The sequence below is a fragment of the Ursus maritimus genome, unplaced genomic scaffold (genome assembly GCF_017311325.1).
Source record: "Ursus maritimus isolate PB19 unplaced genomic scaffold, ASM1731132v1 scaffold_7, whole genome shotgun sequence".
NCBI classification, from domain to species: domain Eukaryota; kingdom Metazoa; phylum Chordata; class Mammalia; order Carnivora; family Ursidae; genus Ursus; species Ursus maritimus.
This window is the reverse complement of record NW_024426885.1, coordinates 67,309,345-67,330,289: the sequence shown is the minus strand read 5'-3', so window position 1 is coordinate 67,330,289 and position 20,945 is coordinate 67,309,345. Positions and strand designations below refer to the sequence as shown.

Sequence of the window (20,945 nt, the reverse complement as noted above, 5' to 3'; positions counted from 1 at the left end):
TTCTTAGCCCCCAATGACATTCCATTGTCTGGATGGGCCACCCTTTGGTTTGTCCATCCACATACTGCAGGACAACTTGGTTGCTTCCAATAGTTTTTGGCAATTATGAATAAAAGCTGCTATAAACATCCGTGTACAGGTTTTTGTGTGGACACAGGTTTGCCATGTGACTTAAAAAAATATTTTATTTATTTATTTGAGAGAGACACAGAGAGAGCACCAGCAGGGGGAGGGGCGGAGGGAGAGGGACAGACTCTGCTGAGCGGTGAGCCCAATGCAGGGCTCGATCCCAGGACCCTGAGATCATGACCTAGGCCGAAGGCAGACGCTTTACCGACTGAGCCACCCAGGCGCCCCTGCCACATGATTTTTAAAGCTGCAGAATGAGCAGACGTTCAGGGTGCCTCTGAGAGACGCTCAAACACCGTGGGTTTCGAATGTCAGTCACTCCGTCACTTCAAGGAAGTCGGGGTCCCGTAGCCCACCTCCCTGCATGCAAGTTGCTCCACACTTCTGTTGAGTTACCCAAAAAGTTATCCTCTGAGGCTTGCTTGTAAGCTTTGTGAAGTGGGTGGAGACCAGCCTTTGGTTAGGCTAATTTGGGGCCACCCCTGAGGCCATAGCCCCCTGAGGACCCTACTCGTGGCCGCTGTCAGAGCCCTTCCATCCCGGCCCGTGGGAACACCCACTATTCCTGGGCCCGTCGAGCTCGGAAGATTGTTCTACCCGCTCCTTACTGGGGACCCTTTCCTCGCCTCGATAGGCTCCTGCCCACACCAGTGGCTCATCAGCACCCAGCTACATAACGGGAGCCACCTCCTGTCCACACTCTGCCCCCCACGTTCTGGCCTCCTTGGCACCCCCGCCTCCAAACTCAAACCAGAGTCGCCAGGCTCTGGGGCCTCCTGTGCCGGGGCCTGGCCACTGTCCACACAGGGCTCGGTTCCCCTTCCTCTGGGATCCGACACTGCTGTTGGCCAGTGTCCACACCGCGCCGTTTCCGCCCCCGGCCTTGATCAGTTGCTCAAGGTGGGAGAGTGCATCAGGCTGGGCTCCTTAACAATCGAAACGCCACCTCGAAGACTAATGACACACTCAGTCCCACATTAAGGAGAGCGGGCACAAGAGGAGAATCCCGGGTGTTCTGAGACTCAGTGTGTAAGCGAGAACAAGGCTGGGTGGAGCACGGGGAGGGAGCGCCCGCCCAGCCTCCGCCGCCGTCCCACACGACGCCCAGCGGCCAGTCCAGGGAGGCGGGCGCTGCGGGGACGTCCGCACGGGTCAGTGACGGCGTCTCCTTCAGAGCGGCTGACCCTGAGGCAGGAGGAGACGGACGGGGAGAGGGCCGCTTTCTCCCACGGCGGGCAGCCTCCATCTGCGCTGTCGGGCGGCCACGGGGAGGGGTCTGTCTTGTGTATCGGGACGCCAGGCACTGCGAAAATAAAGGGTGCCTGCAGCGAAGAACCCCCCGCAGACCCGGCTTAAGAATCTACCACTCGCTCGTCTGCAGTCCGTCACCCTCTCGAGTTCTGGAACAGAAACTTGAGCGGGAAGGTCTCAGTGGCAGCAGGGTCAGGTCTGCCCGTTACTGCGCCGCCAGGGCTGTTGCTGGCCTGAAGGCAGGGCAACGCTGAGCACCCCAAGCCCTGCGGCCCCGAGCTGCCCTGCTTTAGGCCACCGAGAGAGGCCCGAGGCCCGGGGGCAGCCTTTTCCACACGCGCCTTGGTGGCCGAGTGGCTCTCGGAGGGCAACTCCATGTAGTAGCTCCGGGGAGCTGGAAGACTTACCAGTAAAGACTCCCAACAAGAGATCGAGGTGCGTCTCTAAAGAAGCCCCCAAATCTATTTTCTTCTCTTCCTCCTGGACACACAGCCAGACCAATTTCCAGCCCCCACGTGGCTGAGCTCCAGACACGGAATGTGTGGAAGGGTGGTGTGCTCTCCCACGCGGGGCTACAACCACCCCCTGGCGCAGCCCGCCATGTGCTTCTCCTTCCCCAGCTGGCTGCAGCAGACGGGGAGACCGAATGGTGGCCCCCAGAAGGGCTGCCCACAGCGGAAGCCCCGGAACCGTGCCTGGTGCACGGGGACCTTACTTGGCAAAGGGACCTCTGCAAACACAGTTAGGTTCGGGATCTCATGAGGAGACCCTCCCGGATTAAGCAGGTGGATCCGAAGTCCAAGGACAGGGTTCCTGTGAGAGAAGGGCAGGAGGCCGTGGGAAGATGGAGGCAGAGACTGAGCTGTGCTAACATGAGCCGAGGGACCCCTGGAGCCACGAGGGGAGGTGGGAAAGGCAAGGAGGACTGTCTCCATAGAGCCCGCAGACGGGGCCCCGCGATACCGCATCGGGACTTCTGCCTCCAGAACTCTGAGAGAACAGAACTCTGCTGTTTTAAGCCACCACATTTGCGATAATTTGTTACAACAGCCAGGGAACCGACACAGAAAGTCCCCCTCGGCGAACGCGGAAGCCACAGGATGGAGGTGGCGGCTGGCAGGCAGCCGGGGTCCCTGAATGACCGCGGGGAGCACCCCCACCAACTTGCGCACGGCCTCCGGGCACCACATCACACGGGCCAGAGACACGTCTCCTGTGCTGAGACGGCTTTTTCACTCTCATGTTCTAAAGTAAAAAATATTTCTAGTTTACTGTATAAATAGATTGTTTCGTCTTTAAACTTTGTTCAATTATGATTCAAGGCAAATCTAACTAACAGAACACACATTAACAGAGACATTCTGGGGAAGCCAGGGATAAGCATTCTGGAACTTTCTGCTTTTAACTAAAGATTGTTTCTTCAGCCTGGAAATCGGTATCTGGACCCCAAGCGTGTAGCTCTCCTGAAATGAGCCCAGAACGCAGTGCTACTGAGCCCAGGCCGAGCCTGGGGCTCCAGACCTGGACTATCAGCTTCTCTGTTCTGATGCTCATATCTTGGAGGGAGAATTACCCAGTGGTGAACAAACTGGACTCTAGAACTATCTTGCCTGGGTTTAAATTTCGCTTGTTAGCTATCTTAACTCCTTGAGTTCGGTTTCCTCGTCTGCATAGTGGGGATAACATGGAGCTGGAAGGGCTAATACATTGGATCCCCGTCAACCACGTTTTGAAACAAATGAGAAAGGCAAAGCAACCAGGCAGAGGGGACCCACTTGGAGGCTAGTGTTGACTCGTGCTGGGCTGGCTGGAGGCCTCAGCCACGTGGCCGCTGAGCAGATTGTAGGCAGGTAGGCAGAGCTCGTCAGCCTGGCAGGCTGGGTCTCGGCTCCCAGAAGGTCCTGCTGGGCACAGTGGGAGGGTGGCGTTACCCACAAGGGTGTAAGTTTACACGCAGAGGCGAGTGCAGGGCCAGCCACTGTGGCGGCTCACACAGGTCCTGCGGAGCTGCAGGCCTGCCTGCTGGCATGGGGTGGAAGGACCCCGCTGGATCTCCTTCGGCTCCCTCAAATCCTAGGCTGGGGGTGTGTGCAGAAACACAATTTCTGCAGAACCCCCTCACGGAACGTGGGTCTGGAGACAGCAAGAGACAAACGTGGGTGCCAGTTTATCTCCACTGGTTCCAGGTCAGCTTTGCTCGCTCTCACATTATGTCCAGCATTCCTTCCCAAGCACCCCCTGCGGCCGACAGGCCCAGCACCACGCAGAGGGCCCGCTCCAGCCGGGGCAGGGCGCTCATGGCTAAAGCCAGCACGCAGTCCTCCTCCAAAGGGCACAGGCGCAGGCCCTGAACAGAGGGGGAGCCACACGGCCTGGAGCTCGGGCTGCCCTCACTGCTGCTCTTGCTTTTACTGGGGTTCTTCTCGTGCCCCCTATTTCTCTAACTCTGCCTCATCACTGCACTTAAAACAAAAAACAAAATAATTCCCACTAGCTCCCAGACCTGCTTTCTTAATTGCCTCTTATTCTCTTCCCTTCTCTCCCCAGAGCTGAACTTTGAACAAAGGAGACTGAGACGCAAGGAAACGCAAGCTGGAGGGAGAAGCGCGCCTGCCTTCGTGGGGTTGGTCAGCAGCAGCCCACCTCGTGCTCCGACCTCTTCCAGACATCCCTGCAGCCAGCCTCTCCCTCCCGACACACAGGGCCTCAGGCCTTGTCACCTCCCACACCTGTAGGAGGTCTCCACCGGCAGGCCCCACGGCTGAGGGCTGTGGGAGGCAGGTGTCCTGGAGGAAACACGCCCCACAGGGCACTGGGGGGACCACCATTTAACCTGCCCTGGATCCACAAGTAAAGGCCACATGCGCTTTTGGAAGACACGTCTTTTATTCAGGGACTATGTCTTCCCTCCTGGTTCCAACTCGGGCCAGGAGCGACACCGTGAGCGGAAGCACTCTCGCTGAACGCCCACTGGGAGAATGGAGGAGAGCTGCTTCCCGCCTCTCAGAGCGCCACCTGCACGGTTACGGCCCGGCACGGGAGGCTGAGCCCTCTCGCAGTCACCCCTGCAGGCGGGTGCTTCCCGCTGCGGGGCCAGGGGGCCAACTTTCCGTAGCCACACACCGCTATTTACTCTAATCGTATTTTAGAAATCGGCTCTTCCACGCTAAGATTTACAATAAAAATAAAATAATTTGCTCTGTAAACTATAGTAGAAAGTTTCAAGTGTCTTAAAAACGATCTTCCATACAACGGAAAAAGGCTTCTGTGTTCTGTTCTGGGCAACAAGAGACCCAAGTGTGCAGAGAGGAGCGGCACTGGCCTGTTGCTGGAGACGCCGTGGAAGCACTTCTGGGCCACGGAGACCTGGAAAGAGGACAGAGCCACTTTCTTCCCCTCGGGCTCGACGTCCAACTCTCCTCTCCCCGCAGGCTCTTCCAAGATGCTCACGGCTGCTCTGCCGTTGCCTGGTCCTTGGCGGCAGCGACCAGCTCTGCGAGGGCGGGGAAGCTTCTTATGTCCTTTGTTGCCAGGCCCATCTTTTGTATCTGCAAAGGCCATGAGAGCAAATAAAGGTCCTGTGGTTTCAGCCGAATGCAAACAAAAGACCCTTATAAAGGACACACAGAATACCCACCCCCACCCTCCACGAACCCAGAAAAAGAGCGCTCCCCAATGAGTGGCGGGGTATATTTCCCTTCACACCAAAGGACTGACTCGTGGTCAAGCTTCCCATTTCGGGGCTAAACACTTAGCATTCTAAGAAGCCAGCATGTTCATTTATCTCAGTCCATCACGCCAGGCTCTTACCAGCATAAGAGGCTCTTTTGTGGACCGCAAAAGAAAATTCACACAAAAAGAATCATCAAGTGAACTATTTTTTAACTGGAGAGTTTTCAAAAAAGCACTGGCCTGAGCTCTTCACTTCTTCACATGCCACCAACAACCTTTTCTCAGAGCCTGATGAATTGTGGACGCTGTGGCAGAGCGAGCACCGTGGATTACTGTGGTAACCGAGTCGTGGCAGACCGTGTTCCTGCTTTTAACAGCAGCAAGCACCACACACACGCACACACACACACACACACACACACGAAAATCTGGAAAAATCTACACCAGATTTAGCTTCTGTTGGCACACTGCTGCTCATTCTGGGGACTGGAACCAAGGAGTGCCATTTCTTTTCGTCCCCCTGCTGCTACCCTCCCACCCCTCCCTTTCTTTCTTTGGCTTCTTTGTTCTTCATATTGCTGTAACAAATTGTCTTGCTTGTAAAAAGACTCGATAAGTTTCTCTTGTGAAATAAAGAAACAGGGCAATGGACTTCTGCCAGGATATATCTCTAAATTCACCTCAAAGCAGCAAAATTTGGATCTCCAGTGATGACCCTGACGTGGGAGAGTCCTCAGCGAGCTAGAAAGCCAAGTATCTCCTGATGGAGACTTCAGGCTCTCACTTCCTTTCCTCTAGCAGAAGACCTTCCTGGAGGGCCTGTGCTATACAGCGAACCTAAACAGTTTAGAAAGCCAGTTGCTCAAGGACGAGAAGCTTCACGATCCTTGAGCAAGTCACCCAGTGTGAACGGAGGCCTTGCACAGAACCCCTATCGGCCTCCTAAGTGACACTGTGTACAGCAATGCTCGTCCATCCGCTGTGACTCTAAAACCTGTGTTTGAGGGAAAACCGAAAACTCAGCCAGGGAAGCAGAGAAGTCAGGCTCAGAGATTTCTCAAGGGCCACACTGAGAAATCCACGGGCTAATGTTCTTCTAGTTAGTCTAACCACCTGATTACGTCTTGGGCACTCTGCAGGCGGTGGACGAATAAGACGCCATCTTGTCTGTGAGCTCACACTCAAGTGGGCCTCATGAACACAGGCGCCCCTGAGCCAGGAGGAGGTTGTCGGACCTCAACTGTCAATGTTTAGTATTTGGTTATGCACGCCCTTTTCCTTCAAGTATTTTGGGGTCCTGACCCACTCTTCGAGCCCCAGGAGTTGACACCCCCTGCCCCCTTGGCAGCAAGTACAGGCTCGGGGGAGCCACCAAGAGACCGCTGGGCCCACAGAACTCGCGTCAGATGCACCGGGCTGACGATGGCTCGGGGCTTACCTGCTCTCCCAAGTACTCCACATCCAAGGCCAACTGCAGCCTGATCTTGTCATCGTCGCTCATGCCACCGCCACTGGGACCGACGGGGTTGGCGGGAGTGCTTTTCCTGGCTTGTTTCAGCCTTTTCAGGCTCTCTTCCATTTTCCTCACCGAGCTCAGAACGTCTGACACGGTTTCGTAGTACCTGGAGCACACGACACAATCACTGGTGAGACCGAGGTGTTTGTGTGTGCCCCCAAACAGATGAACTGGCTTTGAGGGCCAAAACAAGAGATTTTTAAGACAGAAATTCATTTCCAATAAAAAAAACAGCCATGGTAAATTTGTCAATGTTTCTTAAAACTGAAAAAAAAATAGGGTTTTGGGGTCTTTTTTGGATTTTATTTATTCAACACAGAGAGAGACACAGACAGCACACAAGCAGGGGGAGCAGCAGAGGGAGAGGGAGAAGCGGACTCCCTGCTAAGCAGGGAGTCTAATGGGGGTCTCAATCCCAGGACCCGGGGATTGTGACCCGAGTCAAAGGCAGATGCTTAACTGACTGAGCCACCCAGGTGCCCCCAAAGAGCGGGTCTTGACTCCGTAGCACTGCATTCCCTCAGAACTGAAGAAATACGTACGTGTACAATTTTACTCCCGAACACTAAGAGGAAACTGTGGGCCAAATGGTCTTTCCCACGTGAAGGGTGAGCAGCTGGAGCTCATTCCCCAAGTGCAAGTAACAGACTCATTTATAGTCTGTTCTAGGAACAGTTCATCTTTTAAAGAATGGAAGCATTTCAAATTTTTAAATAAAACTAATTACCTTCACATTATTCGCAATGAAATTTGCAAAAAACAAATGAGTTGCGTTTCAAAACTTTGTTTACAAGCTGGTGACTTGGCACTCGGAATGTATGTGCCCACAACAACAATACTGTTAGTAACTCATGTTCTAAATTAACCCGCACGTCACTTAATTCAGGGGCAAGTGAGATAAATCAAATATTATTGCAAAATAATTAAACAAAATTCAATAATAAAACAGTGATATACTTTTGACATCACTCAATGCTGGCACTTGGGGAAGAGTCGATTAAATGAGAAATGAAGAGACATTCAACCACAAGGATGCCGAAGACTTCCTTATGTTTTCAAGGGCTGCAGGGTTTTAGACACAAAACATTTACTCGTTGTAATGATACTTCAGAGTGTATGTTTTCTAGACAAAAGCGGCCTCACCGGGATGAGCCTTTGATTATGTGGCGGGATCACAGCCACTGCAGACACGGCTGAGGAGAGAAAGGATCTTCGAAGAAAAAGGTGGCCTGGACTTGCAGAAAGAGGCCTGCATGAGGCGCATGACGGGCAGCAAAGCCCGGGCGTGCTCAGGGAGGTGCGGGGCCAGTGTGAACCCCGGGGACACCGGGAGGCAGGCGGCCCGATGCTCTCTGGGTGCAGGGCGAGTGGAGTGAACGCAGCTCAACCATCAACACAGACGGAAGGACTGAGCGCCTGTGCCTGACCCGTCTGGCGACACACTGATTTGATGCGCTCACTGCCTTGTCCACGTGCAACCCTCCGATGGCTCAGTGGTCTCTGACTCAGGGCTTGTCTGAGAACGTGTGGCACAGCCGCCGTCTCAGGTACTTACTTGTGAGTGCTCTCCGAAAGTGCGCCCTCCAGCCACTGCTGAATCATTGCCCGTTTGAGCTTATCCTTGTGCCCACTCTGAAGCTGGTAGAATGGCTTCAGAGCACTGTCCACGTAAGAGGAGGCTGCTGTTGGCACCTCCTGGAATAATGACAGTAGGGGTTAAAAAAATATACACACAAAAACCAGAGTAAGTTACTCAAACTTCAAAGAGATGCTACTGATGTACGAGTTTTGCGACAAGAACAAACTCCCTCCCTCCCCCACAGCTGTCTGCAGAAAGATCCTTGGAGAACACGAGGGGGCCCAGCAGCGTAAGGCAAGGGAAAATCGTGTTTAGAGCCAGAGATGGAGAGAGAACGAGAACAAGCACTGAAGTATGTACCAGGGCGGAGGGGGGCAGAGGGAGAGCTGTGTTCGAGACTGCGCATTTCTAACGAGCTCCCACCGGGCGATGCCAAGGCTGCCGGTAGACAGACGGAGGAGCAAGGATCTAGGGTGAGTAATCTCACTTTCCTTAGTTTTAGCTTCATCTGAAAACAAGGACACCGGCATTCACTTTATAGAAGAACAAATGAGAGTATGTGACCCACAAGCACCTGGTAAACATATTAACATCGTATTGAACAGACAGGGAAAGTTGGTAGCTTACCAGAAGAAAATTAACGTATTTGGGAATATAAAGTAGGTCTCTCTCTCCCACTTTTTTTTTTTTTTTAAGATTTTATTTATTTATTCGACAGAGATAGAGACAGCCAGCGAGAGAGGGAACACAAGCAGGGGGAGTGGGAGAGGAAGAAGCAGGCTCCTAGCGGAGGAGCCTGATGTGGGGCTCAATCCCATAACTCCGGGATCACGCCCTGAGCCGAAGGCAGACGCTTAACCGCTGTGCCACCCAGGCGCCCCTCTCTCTCCCACTTTGAAGTGGGAGCTTCAAGTCAGACCAGAAAGGGAAAATCAGGTGACAAAGTACTGTTGCTGGAAGTGGTAATCCTACCGCACACCCCAGATTTTAAAAGGAGAAGAAGAACAGCCACAAAAGAGATTTGCTCCAGCTCAGTTCAGCCCTCGCTGCCTCCGCAACACCGAGTCGGACGCGAAGAGTGACACAAACGGGACAAGAGGCCCCCGCTCAGCACACGCAGAGGCTGCCCTGAACCAGGGCGTGTGCAGGAGCACACAGCACAGTGTCCTGGGAAATTTTCAGAGTTCTTGAAAATAATTTTAGTAGTAAACTGCCTAACATCCAACTCTACAATTGGGAAGAAAGAAAATTCGATGGAAAATTAAGTGACGCACAGCAAGAAGGAAACGGGCATATAAATGCCCGAAAATAAGAGCTCAGGAGGGGAACCTACACCACTGGTCAACACGAAGTCCCCAAATCGCCATTCTATAAAATGTGACGACAGGAGAATTCGACTTTGAACGCCAGTGTGCATGCACGCTTTTTCACCCCAGAAATGCTTTCCATATTCTTAATGCAGCTTTTCAAATCTTATCGAGTTAAAGAACAGAAGAAAGCAGGTACTTACTAGGATAATATGAAGCGAACAAGGTAAATTCAATATTTTTCAAATATAAGATACAAAGACCAAAAGAGTATGAGTCAAACATATTTTATAAAAATGCTTTCTTTTGAAATGACTATCTTTCCTTAAGGCCACAGGAATCCTGAACAAGTCTGTACTGTCTGACTCCAATTCCCAAAGCAGCTGGCCATAACCATCCACCTGCGGGGGCCCCTTCCCGCAAAAAAACAGTCTTTGGATGAGGCCGATTAGCTCTGCCTCAGGCTGCCCTGGGAACCTACCTCTCTGTGTCTTGCTCAACCACTCCCTCCCTCGGTAGCTTTCCTACTATATATTTCCCACCTCAGAATTCTTTCCAGTGAGTGGTGCTGACCTTGTTGGTTCTTCGGTAAAGCCTGGGGACCTCCAGGGCACTTTTCAGGTAACTGAAGCAAGACTCACTTAAGTCTTGGATGATCCTGTTACTTAAGGCAGGGACACAGGCTGCCAGAGACGCCTGGGAGTCCTCCAGGGCTGCTGCTGAGACAGAAAGATTGCATGTGACCACTTACTTCGGCCCAGAAGTGAATCTTAAATTAGACAGTGTCATAGTATTTAGAGAGTATACGACAATAAATCAAATCAAATCATTAGAATTAAACAAAATATCTCATTCAGAGAATTTAAAATCACAGAACAGAATACAGAAACAACCAAGGATTTACAACTAGAGAAGAAAATGGTAAATATATCCTACAAGCTCTAAAGTTTCATTTTAAATGATTTCTTATTCAAAGATTTGCTAGGTCTAAAGATTCATTTTTTACCTGAGATAGAAGAAAAATTCTTAAAGCCAATCATTTCAAGTTTTGGCTTGATTGTTTCCAAGAGTTCTGGAAGCTGAAATAAATACACACTTCATATATTCAGTTACTTTTTATAAAGCAAAGGAAGAGGCAATTCTATTTGCATCTATAAAACCCTAAAATATTGTTAATGAATACTGAAACTAAACTTGGGACTTTCTGTCATCTTCATCAGAAGAAAGTAAAACTTTCACAAAACAGAAATTCTGTTTCACAAAAACAGACTCCAACAACATGGGAAACAGCAGTGCATGGCTATTAACTGGCCCAGGGAATATGAAAACCATTTTCTATTCTGTGGCTCTCCCGGGTACCAAAACAAGCTTGCAACAAAGACCTTGTTTTTGCTCAAAACATATATTTGTTCAAGCACCACAATATATTTAAGCCGGAGGAGAGCGGAATTATGTACCAGAGCACTCACACACACATTCGGCCCACAAAGCCCTCTTAATTAATGATAAAGGCCCCAAACATGGACCCCTATCCGGGAAAACAGAGGGAGACGTTTTAACAGTTGAGCACTTTCAAAGTACAGCTGAAGATTAAACGTTACCAGGAAATATGTGGTCAAGTGGGGTAGAGACAATTAAGCTCCAACCCGTTAGTGATCGTGCCTCATGGAGTAAGCAGAGCTAATGAACTGTGCGGCGTGGCTCGCTTGGAGCTCATCACAGCACCACCGGAAAGGAAGCAGAGGCCCCAGGTTCACCCAGTTCGTGACTAGACTGATAAGCAAGGAGGAACGGAGCCCACCTGGGGGGTAAAGCTGGAGAAACACCTCGGAGGGCAGATGAACACGTTCTCTCGAGGTACCCCTGGGCCTCACGATTCTAAGCCTCGTGAGGCCATACGGTGTCAGATCTTTGCACATACTGCTTTCTGTGGCAACACTGAAGTGAGCACCTGGAATTCTCCCGGGACACAGGCCTACCTGCTCCTGAAGCTTGTCCAGGTCTGCAATCACATACACAAGCTGCGTACTGGAAATGGAGACCACAGGCTTGGTCTCTGAAGGGCCACCTCCTTGGTCTTCACCACTTCCTTGGGCAACTGAAGGGTCTTTGCTACAAGTTACCAAAGGCTTTTTAAAATCCTTGGCACTTTCATTAGAGATGGGCCTGAGTAAAAGCTGAAAAACCATTTCAATGATTACTTTTCCACCAGCAACATCTCTGAGCTTTTATTTTTGTGGGTCAACAGCTTACCTAAAGTGATAGCTATCTACAAAGTATTCACTACAAGTTTACCAACGAAAGCAAGACAAGGAGAAATAAGGTCAAGCTACAACCCCACGTACATTTATCCTCCTTAAACCTGTGTCTAATTTCCGGTGATAAAAAGTAATTGGCAAAAATAAAATAGGTCCCTAAACTGAACGAAAATTAATTTCTGGAACATCACAATTTAAAAAATTTCATTAATTCTATTAGGTAAATCATTTACCAAGTGTGCTTGGTAAATTCAGCATTGTAATTAGTAAGGATAAGAAAATCAAAATCCAAGCCTCATTATGCTTCAAACAATACAAACAAAAGTGTTATTCACATCACGTACTGTTACAAGGGAAAAACCAGAGAGAAGTACCCTGGCATCAAGAAAAAAATGGAATAATGAATGTTCGAGGCAAAATAATTTATTAGAGACGTAAGAATTGCTGGCTGGTAGGAATGCATGACGCAGCCGACTCAGATCTGACTGAAGACTCGCACCAACCCCTCTGTGCCCCCAGAACCGACTGCACGGTGGTCTTCAGAAACAGCTTGATGGGCAGCCTGGTCTGCTAAGACCCTTCTGAGCAGAAGAAGGCAAAAGGGAAAAAGAAAACTGGCTTCCACTGATCTCCCAGGATCTGCCAGGCACTTCCGTCAACAATCTGTTGGTCAACAAATGATCTCTTTACTCCTCACAACCACATACGGAAGCTGTTTCCCCACTTTACAGATGAAGAATTTGGGACTCCCAGAGCTAATTTTCCCAAAGCCACGAAATATAAAAGTGGCAGAACCTCGGTTTGATTCTGACTAAAGCCTGCACTCCTTCCACCAGAACACTCCCAACACGACGACGTGCTCATCTCCTGCTGCAACTAAGACTGTATTCCTTCCACAGACGAGGCTTCTTCGTGTTGTCCTTCCCGAGAGCTAGCACACGCACGGAAATACGTGAGTATTCTCATACTCATCACACTGAACCGGCTGCGTGTCTGTCGCCTGAGACTGTCCAGGAGGCAGGGTCTCTCTGACACCAAGACGCTGGTGTGGGGCCTGCCTGCGTGCTGAGCTGTACGAATGCTTTACGCACTAAACCTAATAAATCTTCATAGGCATGCAGATATTTAATATATTCAACTACCTTGACAAGGAAAAGAGTAGGATATTTTGAAATGAAGGAAAGGTTAGTTTTCCTACCTTTTCATCTCGATGATCGTATGATTTTTTTTTTAAGCTTCCAAATACGATTAAAATGTGTGTATTTTTACTTCCACTCCTTTTCATTAAAATGAGCATCTTTGTTTTAATTTGGAGGCATCTCAAAGATGCGGGCTTGGAGAAGGGAATACGAGCTCAACAGCGCAGAGCTTTCCCACAAGACGAAGCACTGAGTGCGGGATCGTAAACGCCCGTAAAGGCGAGGGTGGCAAGAGTGAAAACACCAGCCACGAAATGAGAAATGCGCCTACTGTCGGCCTCCAGATTAACCTCTCATGACAACCTTGTAACAGCTGAGCACGTTTCGCGGAAGGTGCGTGGAATCCCTAAGAGCGCTGGCGTTAGCGCCGGTGTCGGGGGGCGGCGCGGCCAGCCCTCACCTCGCTGACGAACACGGAGTACCGAGCCAGGATCTGCAGCGTGAGCCTCCACAGACGAGGCGCCAGCACCGGCAAGAACATCTCGTCTGACCAGCAGCGCTGCAGGCTGCCCCACGTCCTGTGAGAAGCCAAGAGGCAAAACGAGCTGCCAGCTGGAGAGGAAACAGACACGTACGGAATCTCAGGCAACTCAGGGCTCAATCCGAACATTTTCAACGTATAATTCAGGAGTGCAGAAGGGGGCCATAATCCATTCACGCCACCACGTCTTTCGTGGCAATGCGTTTTCTAACTTTACACAATTCTCCCTCCCAGGTGTTTGATAAATATTAAGCACGTACAGCATTATGTTAAATCATTTGTTAACAGGTACTTTATACATCAGTAAACACAAGCAGGAGTGGCGGTCCCTTGCGAGGGTTCCGACTTTGGTTCTGAATTTGTCCTGTTTCATTTGTCTGCTCTTCTGTTCCTCTACCTGAACATGCTATTTATATGCAGGAAGTCAGTGACGTATGACCATGTTTGGCAAAGACGGGTGAAGACCAACTCTGAGGCTAAAACCGTGCAGTCCAGGCTGACTTAGCCACACAGAAATGAGAAGTTTCAGTGGGGCAGCCTAGAGACCTGTGTGGCTATGGAAAGAGCCATACAGCATGCGAGTGGCCACCAGGAAGGACTGCAGGACATGAGATTAATGAGGCTGTGGAGGAAGGCAAGCATGTCTGGAACCCGCCAACCACGGTCACCTGCTCACTACCCCAGGATGGGGGCCAAGGGCTCTAGAGGCCTGGCACAGGAACCCCAGTTGTGAATCATCCTCCAGGAGGGAAGGGCCATCCTGATATTTACCTCCACCTGGGATGAAAGCAGATGGAAGCCAGTTTGCTACACAAAGAGCTGATCACCAGGGGCTAATCTCCTTGCCATGTTATATTCAGAAACAAAAATGAGGTCTGCTTCCTATATTCTTAAAGCTTTTTTTTTTTAATTTTATTTTAGGGATGACTGGGTGGCTCAGTCGGTTAAGAGTCTGCCTTCAGCTCAGGTCATGATTCCGGGATTCTGGGATCGAGCTCCTCTTCGGGCTCCTTGCTCAGCAGGGAGCGTGCTTCTCCCTCTGCCTGCCTCTTCCCCTGCTTGTGCTCTCTCTCTCTGACAAGTAAATAAAATCTTTAATAAAATAAAATAAAAATTTATTTTAATTCCAGTATAGTTAACATACAGTGTTGTACTGGTTTCAGGTGTACAATATTGTGATTCAACAATTCTGTATATGACTCAATGCTCATCATGGTAAGTGTCCTCTTAATCCCCATCACTTATTCCCCCCCCTCCCCTTTCCCTCTGGTGACCATCAGTTTGGTGTCTATAGTTAAGAGTCTGTTTCTTGGTTTGTCTCTTTTCTTCCCTTTGCTCGCTTGTTTTGTTTCTTAAATTCCACATATGAGTGAAATCATATGGTATCTGTCTTTCTCTGACTTCATTCCCTTGCCAATGGCAAGATTTCCTTCCTTTTCCTGCTGAAACAATATCCCATTTCTTTTTATAAAGAAAGAAGCTCTATAAACAAAAAAAATTGATTTCTTTTAGCCTCTTTAAAAAAAAAAGAGGTTGAGTTACGTCTTTAAGGTCTAACCTACTGCATGACAGGACAAGGTCGGGGTGACTGGCTGGGCTTCCCTCGCTCACTGAGTGGCACTCTGCCACTGGTCACTTTCAGGAATTTACCTGGAGCGTCCTCCAGTACATCCGTAAGGGCTGCTTCTAAGGATCCTGCGATTTCTCTAAATCTGAGACAAAAACAAGGGCACAGATTAGGGTTTATGCAGCTGCTGGATGCCTTTCCCTACCTGTTCTCCCTCCTTCCCGAGGACTAGGCACTTCCTCCACCGGCTTGTCCCTCAGTCTGACATTCTTAGTGATGCCCAACCGGCCGTAGAATGCCCAGTCTCGCAAACGTTTTTAACTGAACAAGGAATACCTTTCTCTTGATTCAGCCACTATTATGCAGGGTTTTTCTGTTTCTTTGCAGCTGACTGGAATTACAACTAAAACCATGTTTTTCAAACTAAACAAACTGCCCGTTTCAGCTGCCATCAAGAAGCCATGCCCGGCAAGTCCCACCTGCCTGTCCTCGTGCCGTCCCCTCGCGGCCATGAGACTGTGGGTCTCTCCAATCCATCTCGATTTGCACTATCATAGCAGAATAAACGTACCCGAACTAAGGAACGGGGAGGCTGTATTCTGCATCTTTGTTTGCAAGCTTGAGAAAAGCCACAGCAGGCAGCCAGTTAGCACGACAACGGCTGGCCACTCATGCTCTGTGCATTTCTGTGGAGCCTCTCGTGCTGTCCGGCGCCCACCCTGTCGGCATGGCCAGCCGGCGTCTGCACCACCGCTTCTGGTCAGTTCTCCTGTGTCTCAGCTGGCCCACTGGCCATCGAGACATCCTGCCCCCAACTTCTGTTGTAATAACTGATGTGGACACGTTTAGGACTTTGTGACATGAAAGTGTGTATTTTTTAAACTAGCTGCTCAGGTAGCGTTCTGTTTCCCGACTATGTAACGTCCCCCGTCACACCTTTCCCAGCATGCTCCTGTCACCTGCCAGTTCCCTTGCTGGCAATCAATTCTGACACACGCTCAAGATTAATTTACCTAATTGAGCAGTTTGGGTTTTTTATAGTATATGTGTGCTTTTTAAGAGCGGTTCAGAGACGGAGCTGAAGGAAACTGGCTGAAGGATGAAAAGAACAGCACATCAGACAGAGAGCAGTAGCTGTGCCCTCCACGAATATGCAACACGGCTCAGAGCCAGAGACCCCAAGGCTGCCCTGCACCCTGCACCGTTGGAGCTGGCCGGTTTCCTACAGCTTCCTGGAGGCTATGTGGAAGGAACCTATCCTCCTATGGCTCAGGGAAGTCCGCAGAAGGCTCATCTCCCCGAGCTGCAGATGGGAGGCACGGGAGAGCAAGCGACAGGCAGAAAGGTGGGGTAAGAGAAGGGAGCCCAAAAATGGCAGCAAAAGGGGGCAGGGTGACCTTGCGCCTAATGAAGAGAAGTGGGAAGGGGTGCTCTACAGCGGGGAGAGCACACTGGCCCCAGGTCTCAGCTTCAGGCCCCTCACATCACTTTTTCCAAAATCCATACAATACAGAGTAAGCTCTGACAAGGAAAGGGCCTGAGAGCTAACCAGGCACTGTGTATGGCTGGGAAAAGCAAGCTACACAGCCCCGAGTAAGGAAATGGTTGAGTACCGTGTGGCACATTCATTCTAGAATGTGATACACAAAGAGGTCGGCTTGAAGCAACACGCAGTAAGAAGAGCAAATATAATTTAGTAGCAAGGAAAGACATTGGACACAAAATTATGTGTACATTTATGCTAACAACGAGAACACACACATGAGAAGGTACCAGAACCAAACGCACCAGGACCCCTGGATCTCGCTGCCTTCACACAACCCTTTGCCTGTGCGACCAAGTGGGAAGAGCCGTGAAAGTACAACTGCCCAGGTCACTTGACAGAGCTCTGCCTTCCCAGCTAGGAGCCCAGCACCAGCCCGTCGCGTAGCTGTGCTGGGCAGCTAACTTCCAGGACTGAAGTGACAGGTTATAGTCCTTTTTGCAAAACAGCAAAAAGTGAGAAGTGACTTTAGTGAAACTTCAGAAGCCGTGCTATAGTTTGCACATGGACGTGTGATGCCATTCTGCTCTTGCCAGGATATATGCAACAAGGGCAAACCCCAAATAAAAGGTTTCTAAATCCTTAAATTTCGGTTTGGGGCAGGTCTCTACACATATTCCTCCATGCATGCTACAGGTCTGCAAGCATCCAAAAGTGCTTATATAAAAATTCGTACGGCAATGAGACACCCCCTCTGCTCGGCAGGATCAGAAATGTTGCAGGCCGCATCTCTACACGCCTCTTCTCCATGCACATGCACACTTGAGGGTGAAGGGAAAGTGTGTCAATGCTGTAGAGACCCCACATCATTAAGGAGGAGACATACTATCTTCAGCATGTACCGAATATAGTATATACCGTGATCGTTCTGGGAGTATGTAATACTCTAGAAAGAGTTCCATTAAAAAGGACCTACAACTTAGCCTTGGCATTTAAGGGACTAACACCAGTTTCTAGGTAGTCACTGGCTCATGACAATTTGACACAGTTTTGGTCAGAATTGCATTTATTTTCTTCCTCCTAGAAACTAAGTCCTAAAGCTACTTTCCAATACACCTGTAAGAATGAGTGAAATGAAGACCCAGCAGGGTATCAGGAACAGTGTGGGGGTACAAGTGTGCTCCCAGAAGGTGCTGGCTGGGAGTGCTGCCTTTCTTCCTAAGATGATGGGGATACAGGCCTACAGTCAGACCAGAAGCATAAATCTGTTCCCAAGAGTGCAATATGAATATTTCTCCCTATAAACATGTCAAAGCATACCACCCCACTGGCTTTGAGCTTCAAGTGACCCTGAAGTGAATGAGATAACAATACAACTCTGACCCTAGTCATGTTTGTGGAAATTTCTTTCATCCCTCAGAGTAAACAGTTCGACACCTGGTAAAAATCAACACAACAGTCCTATAAAGTGTTACTTGAATTTATTTTTAAAATGGAAAAACAAACATATTGAATACAAGTTCTACACTTTGTAACTCAAACGTCATTTTTAAAAATTTCACAAATTTTAAGATAGTTTACAAAAAGTTAACCAATCCCTTTGAATGCTTAATGTTAAAATCTTGTGAAGGTACAAAATCTTTCAGGGAACTGGCTGACTTTGAACATAGTTTAAGGCTCAGTTGCCAGCCCCATGAGAACCAGCTGAAGCGAGGCTGTGCTGTCGTTGTGGGGCCCCGCCTGGCCGAGCCCCGAGCTCGGGCCAAAACAGCCCACTGGAGCTCCAGGAGGGTGGGTCCAGGAGGTGGGGTGACAGTGCAAGATCCCCAGGCGTGGGGTCATGGGATCTGGGGAAACAACTAGCAAGGGGAGTTTGGAGCAGCAGCCAGAACTACGTGATGTGATGGTACTGGGCGTCCAAAGCAATCTAACTCAAACCGCGGACTACAGAAGAAATGGTAGAATGCAGACATCTCTTCTCTACTGCAGTCTTATACTGTGACATAATGCTTCACTATTTTAAATTGTGCTCCTGAATCCAAAGGGCTTCTTGCGCCCTGGCTTGATCTCGATTATCCTGTAACAACCACTTCCAATGTGGTCCGTGAATACCTTAGATGAACAAATCCTTAGTTTCCTACTCAGAGACAAGCTACGTGGTGATGTGACCTTGGCAAATTAAGCATAAAACACAGTGTCGTATGAGAAAGGGCATTTCCCTAACATTCTGATAACTGTGATTTCATTATCAGAAGATGATTACATACATTCTCAATCATGGCAAACAATTATAATCAAGGTACCTAATCCTTAATATATTTCCCTGTGATTTTCCCTCAGAACTCTGGGGAAAAGGACATCATAATGAAAGCACTCAGAGATTTAAACAAAAAGCCCATGACTCTTTACAGACCATTCTATCTAAAGCACTCTAGTTAATGACATGCTATGAAGCAACTCACCATGACCTCATTCAAGACACTCTGCAAAAATGCCTGATCTCATCTACTTTTCTAGCAGAACATACGTAGCTAAGAGTTTATCCTAAATTTCCCCAAATAGTTTACAGAAGTACTTATTTACATATGTGCTATCATCATGACATCTGTTAGAAGCGTCACCATTTTCCAGAACAGAGAGAACAAAAGTCAAAGATTATAAAGAAAAGCCAGAATAATAACTAGGATTCTCATAAACTGATTGATGGAACCTGATAGAAAGCATACTTAAGGCTGCGCTTCTCCCCACTCCCTCTGAGGGAAAGAACTGTCCAGAGAAGCCAACAACAGATGTGGGCCGCGTCCGCTGTCTGACAGAGGCAGGTGGTGAGAAGGGGAAAGGAGAAAGATCGTGCTGCTCCAGAGCCCCTCCTGTCTGCCTCTGTGGGCTGGATGAGGACATACTAGTCATGTGTGTGGAGCTGGGGGGGGATGGAGCTAGGCCCAGTGTCCACCTCAGTCCAAGGCTGGTGTTCTCAGCCTTCTAATTACGAAATCACTTTTCTGTCGCGCAAGCCAGAACTTTGGCAAACAAGACAGTTCCTGCATGTTTCCATTTTAGATTTTGCCTCCCAAGGAACAGTAGGATGATCTCAAAGAGAGGGCTGTTAAGCAGAGCAACACCCTGCATTGGTATTCAAATTCCATTTTAGAAGACTGGGGGGGAGGGGAGGAAATAAATTACTGACCTTATTTGGAAATAAACAGGTAAATTCCACTTATTATTGAAGCTGTGATAGGCAGGATGGGCTCTTAATCTTCTCACACTGGCCTGTGATCCACATTGCCGTTCAAATGCTCTCACAAAATCCATACTTATGGTGTATTTCTAAAATAAGAACGAACAGGTGGAATTTTCATTGTAAGCAAATTAACCAGAGACAGGAACATACAGGGAAAGCTGTAAGCAAGATAAAGAAGGTGAACACTTTGACTCCGTTTCCAGAGCTGATAAGGATCTGGAGAGCTCGTGCTTCCCAGGTCCTGACTTGAAGATCAGGTAATGCCCAAAGTGGTTCGGTGACCTGCTCAAGGTCTTATGTGGCAAGCCCATCCGGAAACCCACTGCTCTGTAAACGACAGCTCTCATATTCTAGGGGACCCCTAACCTAGTCCATCGGAACTGGAAGAGACTGTAAATTAAGTGGTATCATTTTCACTGCCGCTCCAGAAGAAGAAGTAGAACATTTTTAAAAGGATAGAATCAAACCAGGTGAGTAATCACGTCATTTCTATAGGCGAAACAGCACAAAAGCTGACAGGGCGCTCACACGTGCACCAGCTGAAACTTACTCAGCGCTCACCACCTGTGCACTGGGCCTAAAACTGCCCTACTGACTTTCGCTCACAAAACTACCCCATCAGGTAACTACTACTGCTAGTATTTTAAGGATGACATTTCCTCTTCTGTTTAGGCTCAGAGAGAATTTACCCAAAGACAAGGCTAATAGAGGACACAGAACCGTGGTCAGTCAGCAGAGCAAAACCACAGCTGTTATGAAATGCACATTCCTTTGTGGGTACTCCAGGCCCCAAGTGCCCAGGCTCTACAGGGAATGTGTGTGGACCTTCCATATACTTAATTAAGAGGGGCTCAATTCTGGCTCCCCAAACCATTTACCTAAATACGCTGAAGTCTGTGCTTAGGCCAGAATCGTAGTGCACTTGATACCACACGTTTTTAATCTCTTTCAATTGGTTCTGAGCAACACTTACGGAATCCCGAGTGTGGTCTAGGCGTGTGGAATTGAGGAAAAGGTATTATTCATCCTTTTGGGATAGAACAAATCTACCTTTGCATACGATGGGACGCTAAAGGAATACAAAAATGTTTCTATCTTCACAAGAAGCTTGTCACAGCAATGCTGAAAGCTGAAAGCATTTTTTGAAAGAAACTGACAGATGCTATGCTTGCTTGAAATATACCCACCAACATTAAGTACTGGTTTAGAATTCTAAAATCAACCTGCTACGAGAAAGTGTCATTTCTGAGCTGAAACATCTC

At 49.0% G+C, this 20,945-nt stretch overlaps 1 protein-coding gene across 2 annotated transcripts in view; it reads right to left on the bottom strand.

Annotated features, from left to right (window-relative positions):
• Window positions 1-4,247: 4,247 nt before the first annotated feature.
• Window positions 4,248-20,945, bottom strand: part of COG2 (component of oligomeric golgi complex 2) — a 51,069-nt gene continuing 34,371 nt past the window's right edge. Inside the window, exons 10-18 of one of the 2 annotated variants that reach the window (XM_008689535.2) lie at window positions 19,630-19,769; window positions 15,043-15,104; window positions 13,312-13,463; window positions 11,434-11,631; window positions 10,461-10,533; window positions 10,028-10,173; window positions 8,124-8,263; window positions 6,491-6,674; window positions 4,248-4,928 (exon numbers count right to left, since the gene is read on the bottom strand). In XM_008689535.2, coding sequence (XP_008687757.1) covers window positions 4,827-4,928; window positions 6,491-6,674; window positions 8,124-8,263; window positions 10,028-10,173; window positions 10,461-10,533; window positions 11,434-11,631; window positions 13,312-13,463; window positions 15,043-15,104; window positions 19,630-19,769 — 1,197 coding nt within the window. In that variant the 3' untranslated portion in view covers window positions 4,248-4,826. The remainder of the gene's footprint in view (window positions 4,929-6,490; window positions 6,675-8,123; window positions 8,264-10,027; window positions 10,174-10,460; window positions 10,534-11,433; window positions 11,632-13,311; window positions 13,464-15,042; window positions 15,105-19,629; window positions 19,770-20,945) is intronic. The other variant, XM_008689536.2, reaches the window with a different exon arrangement.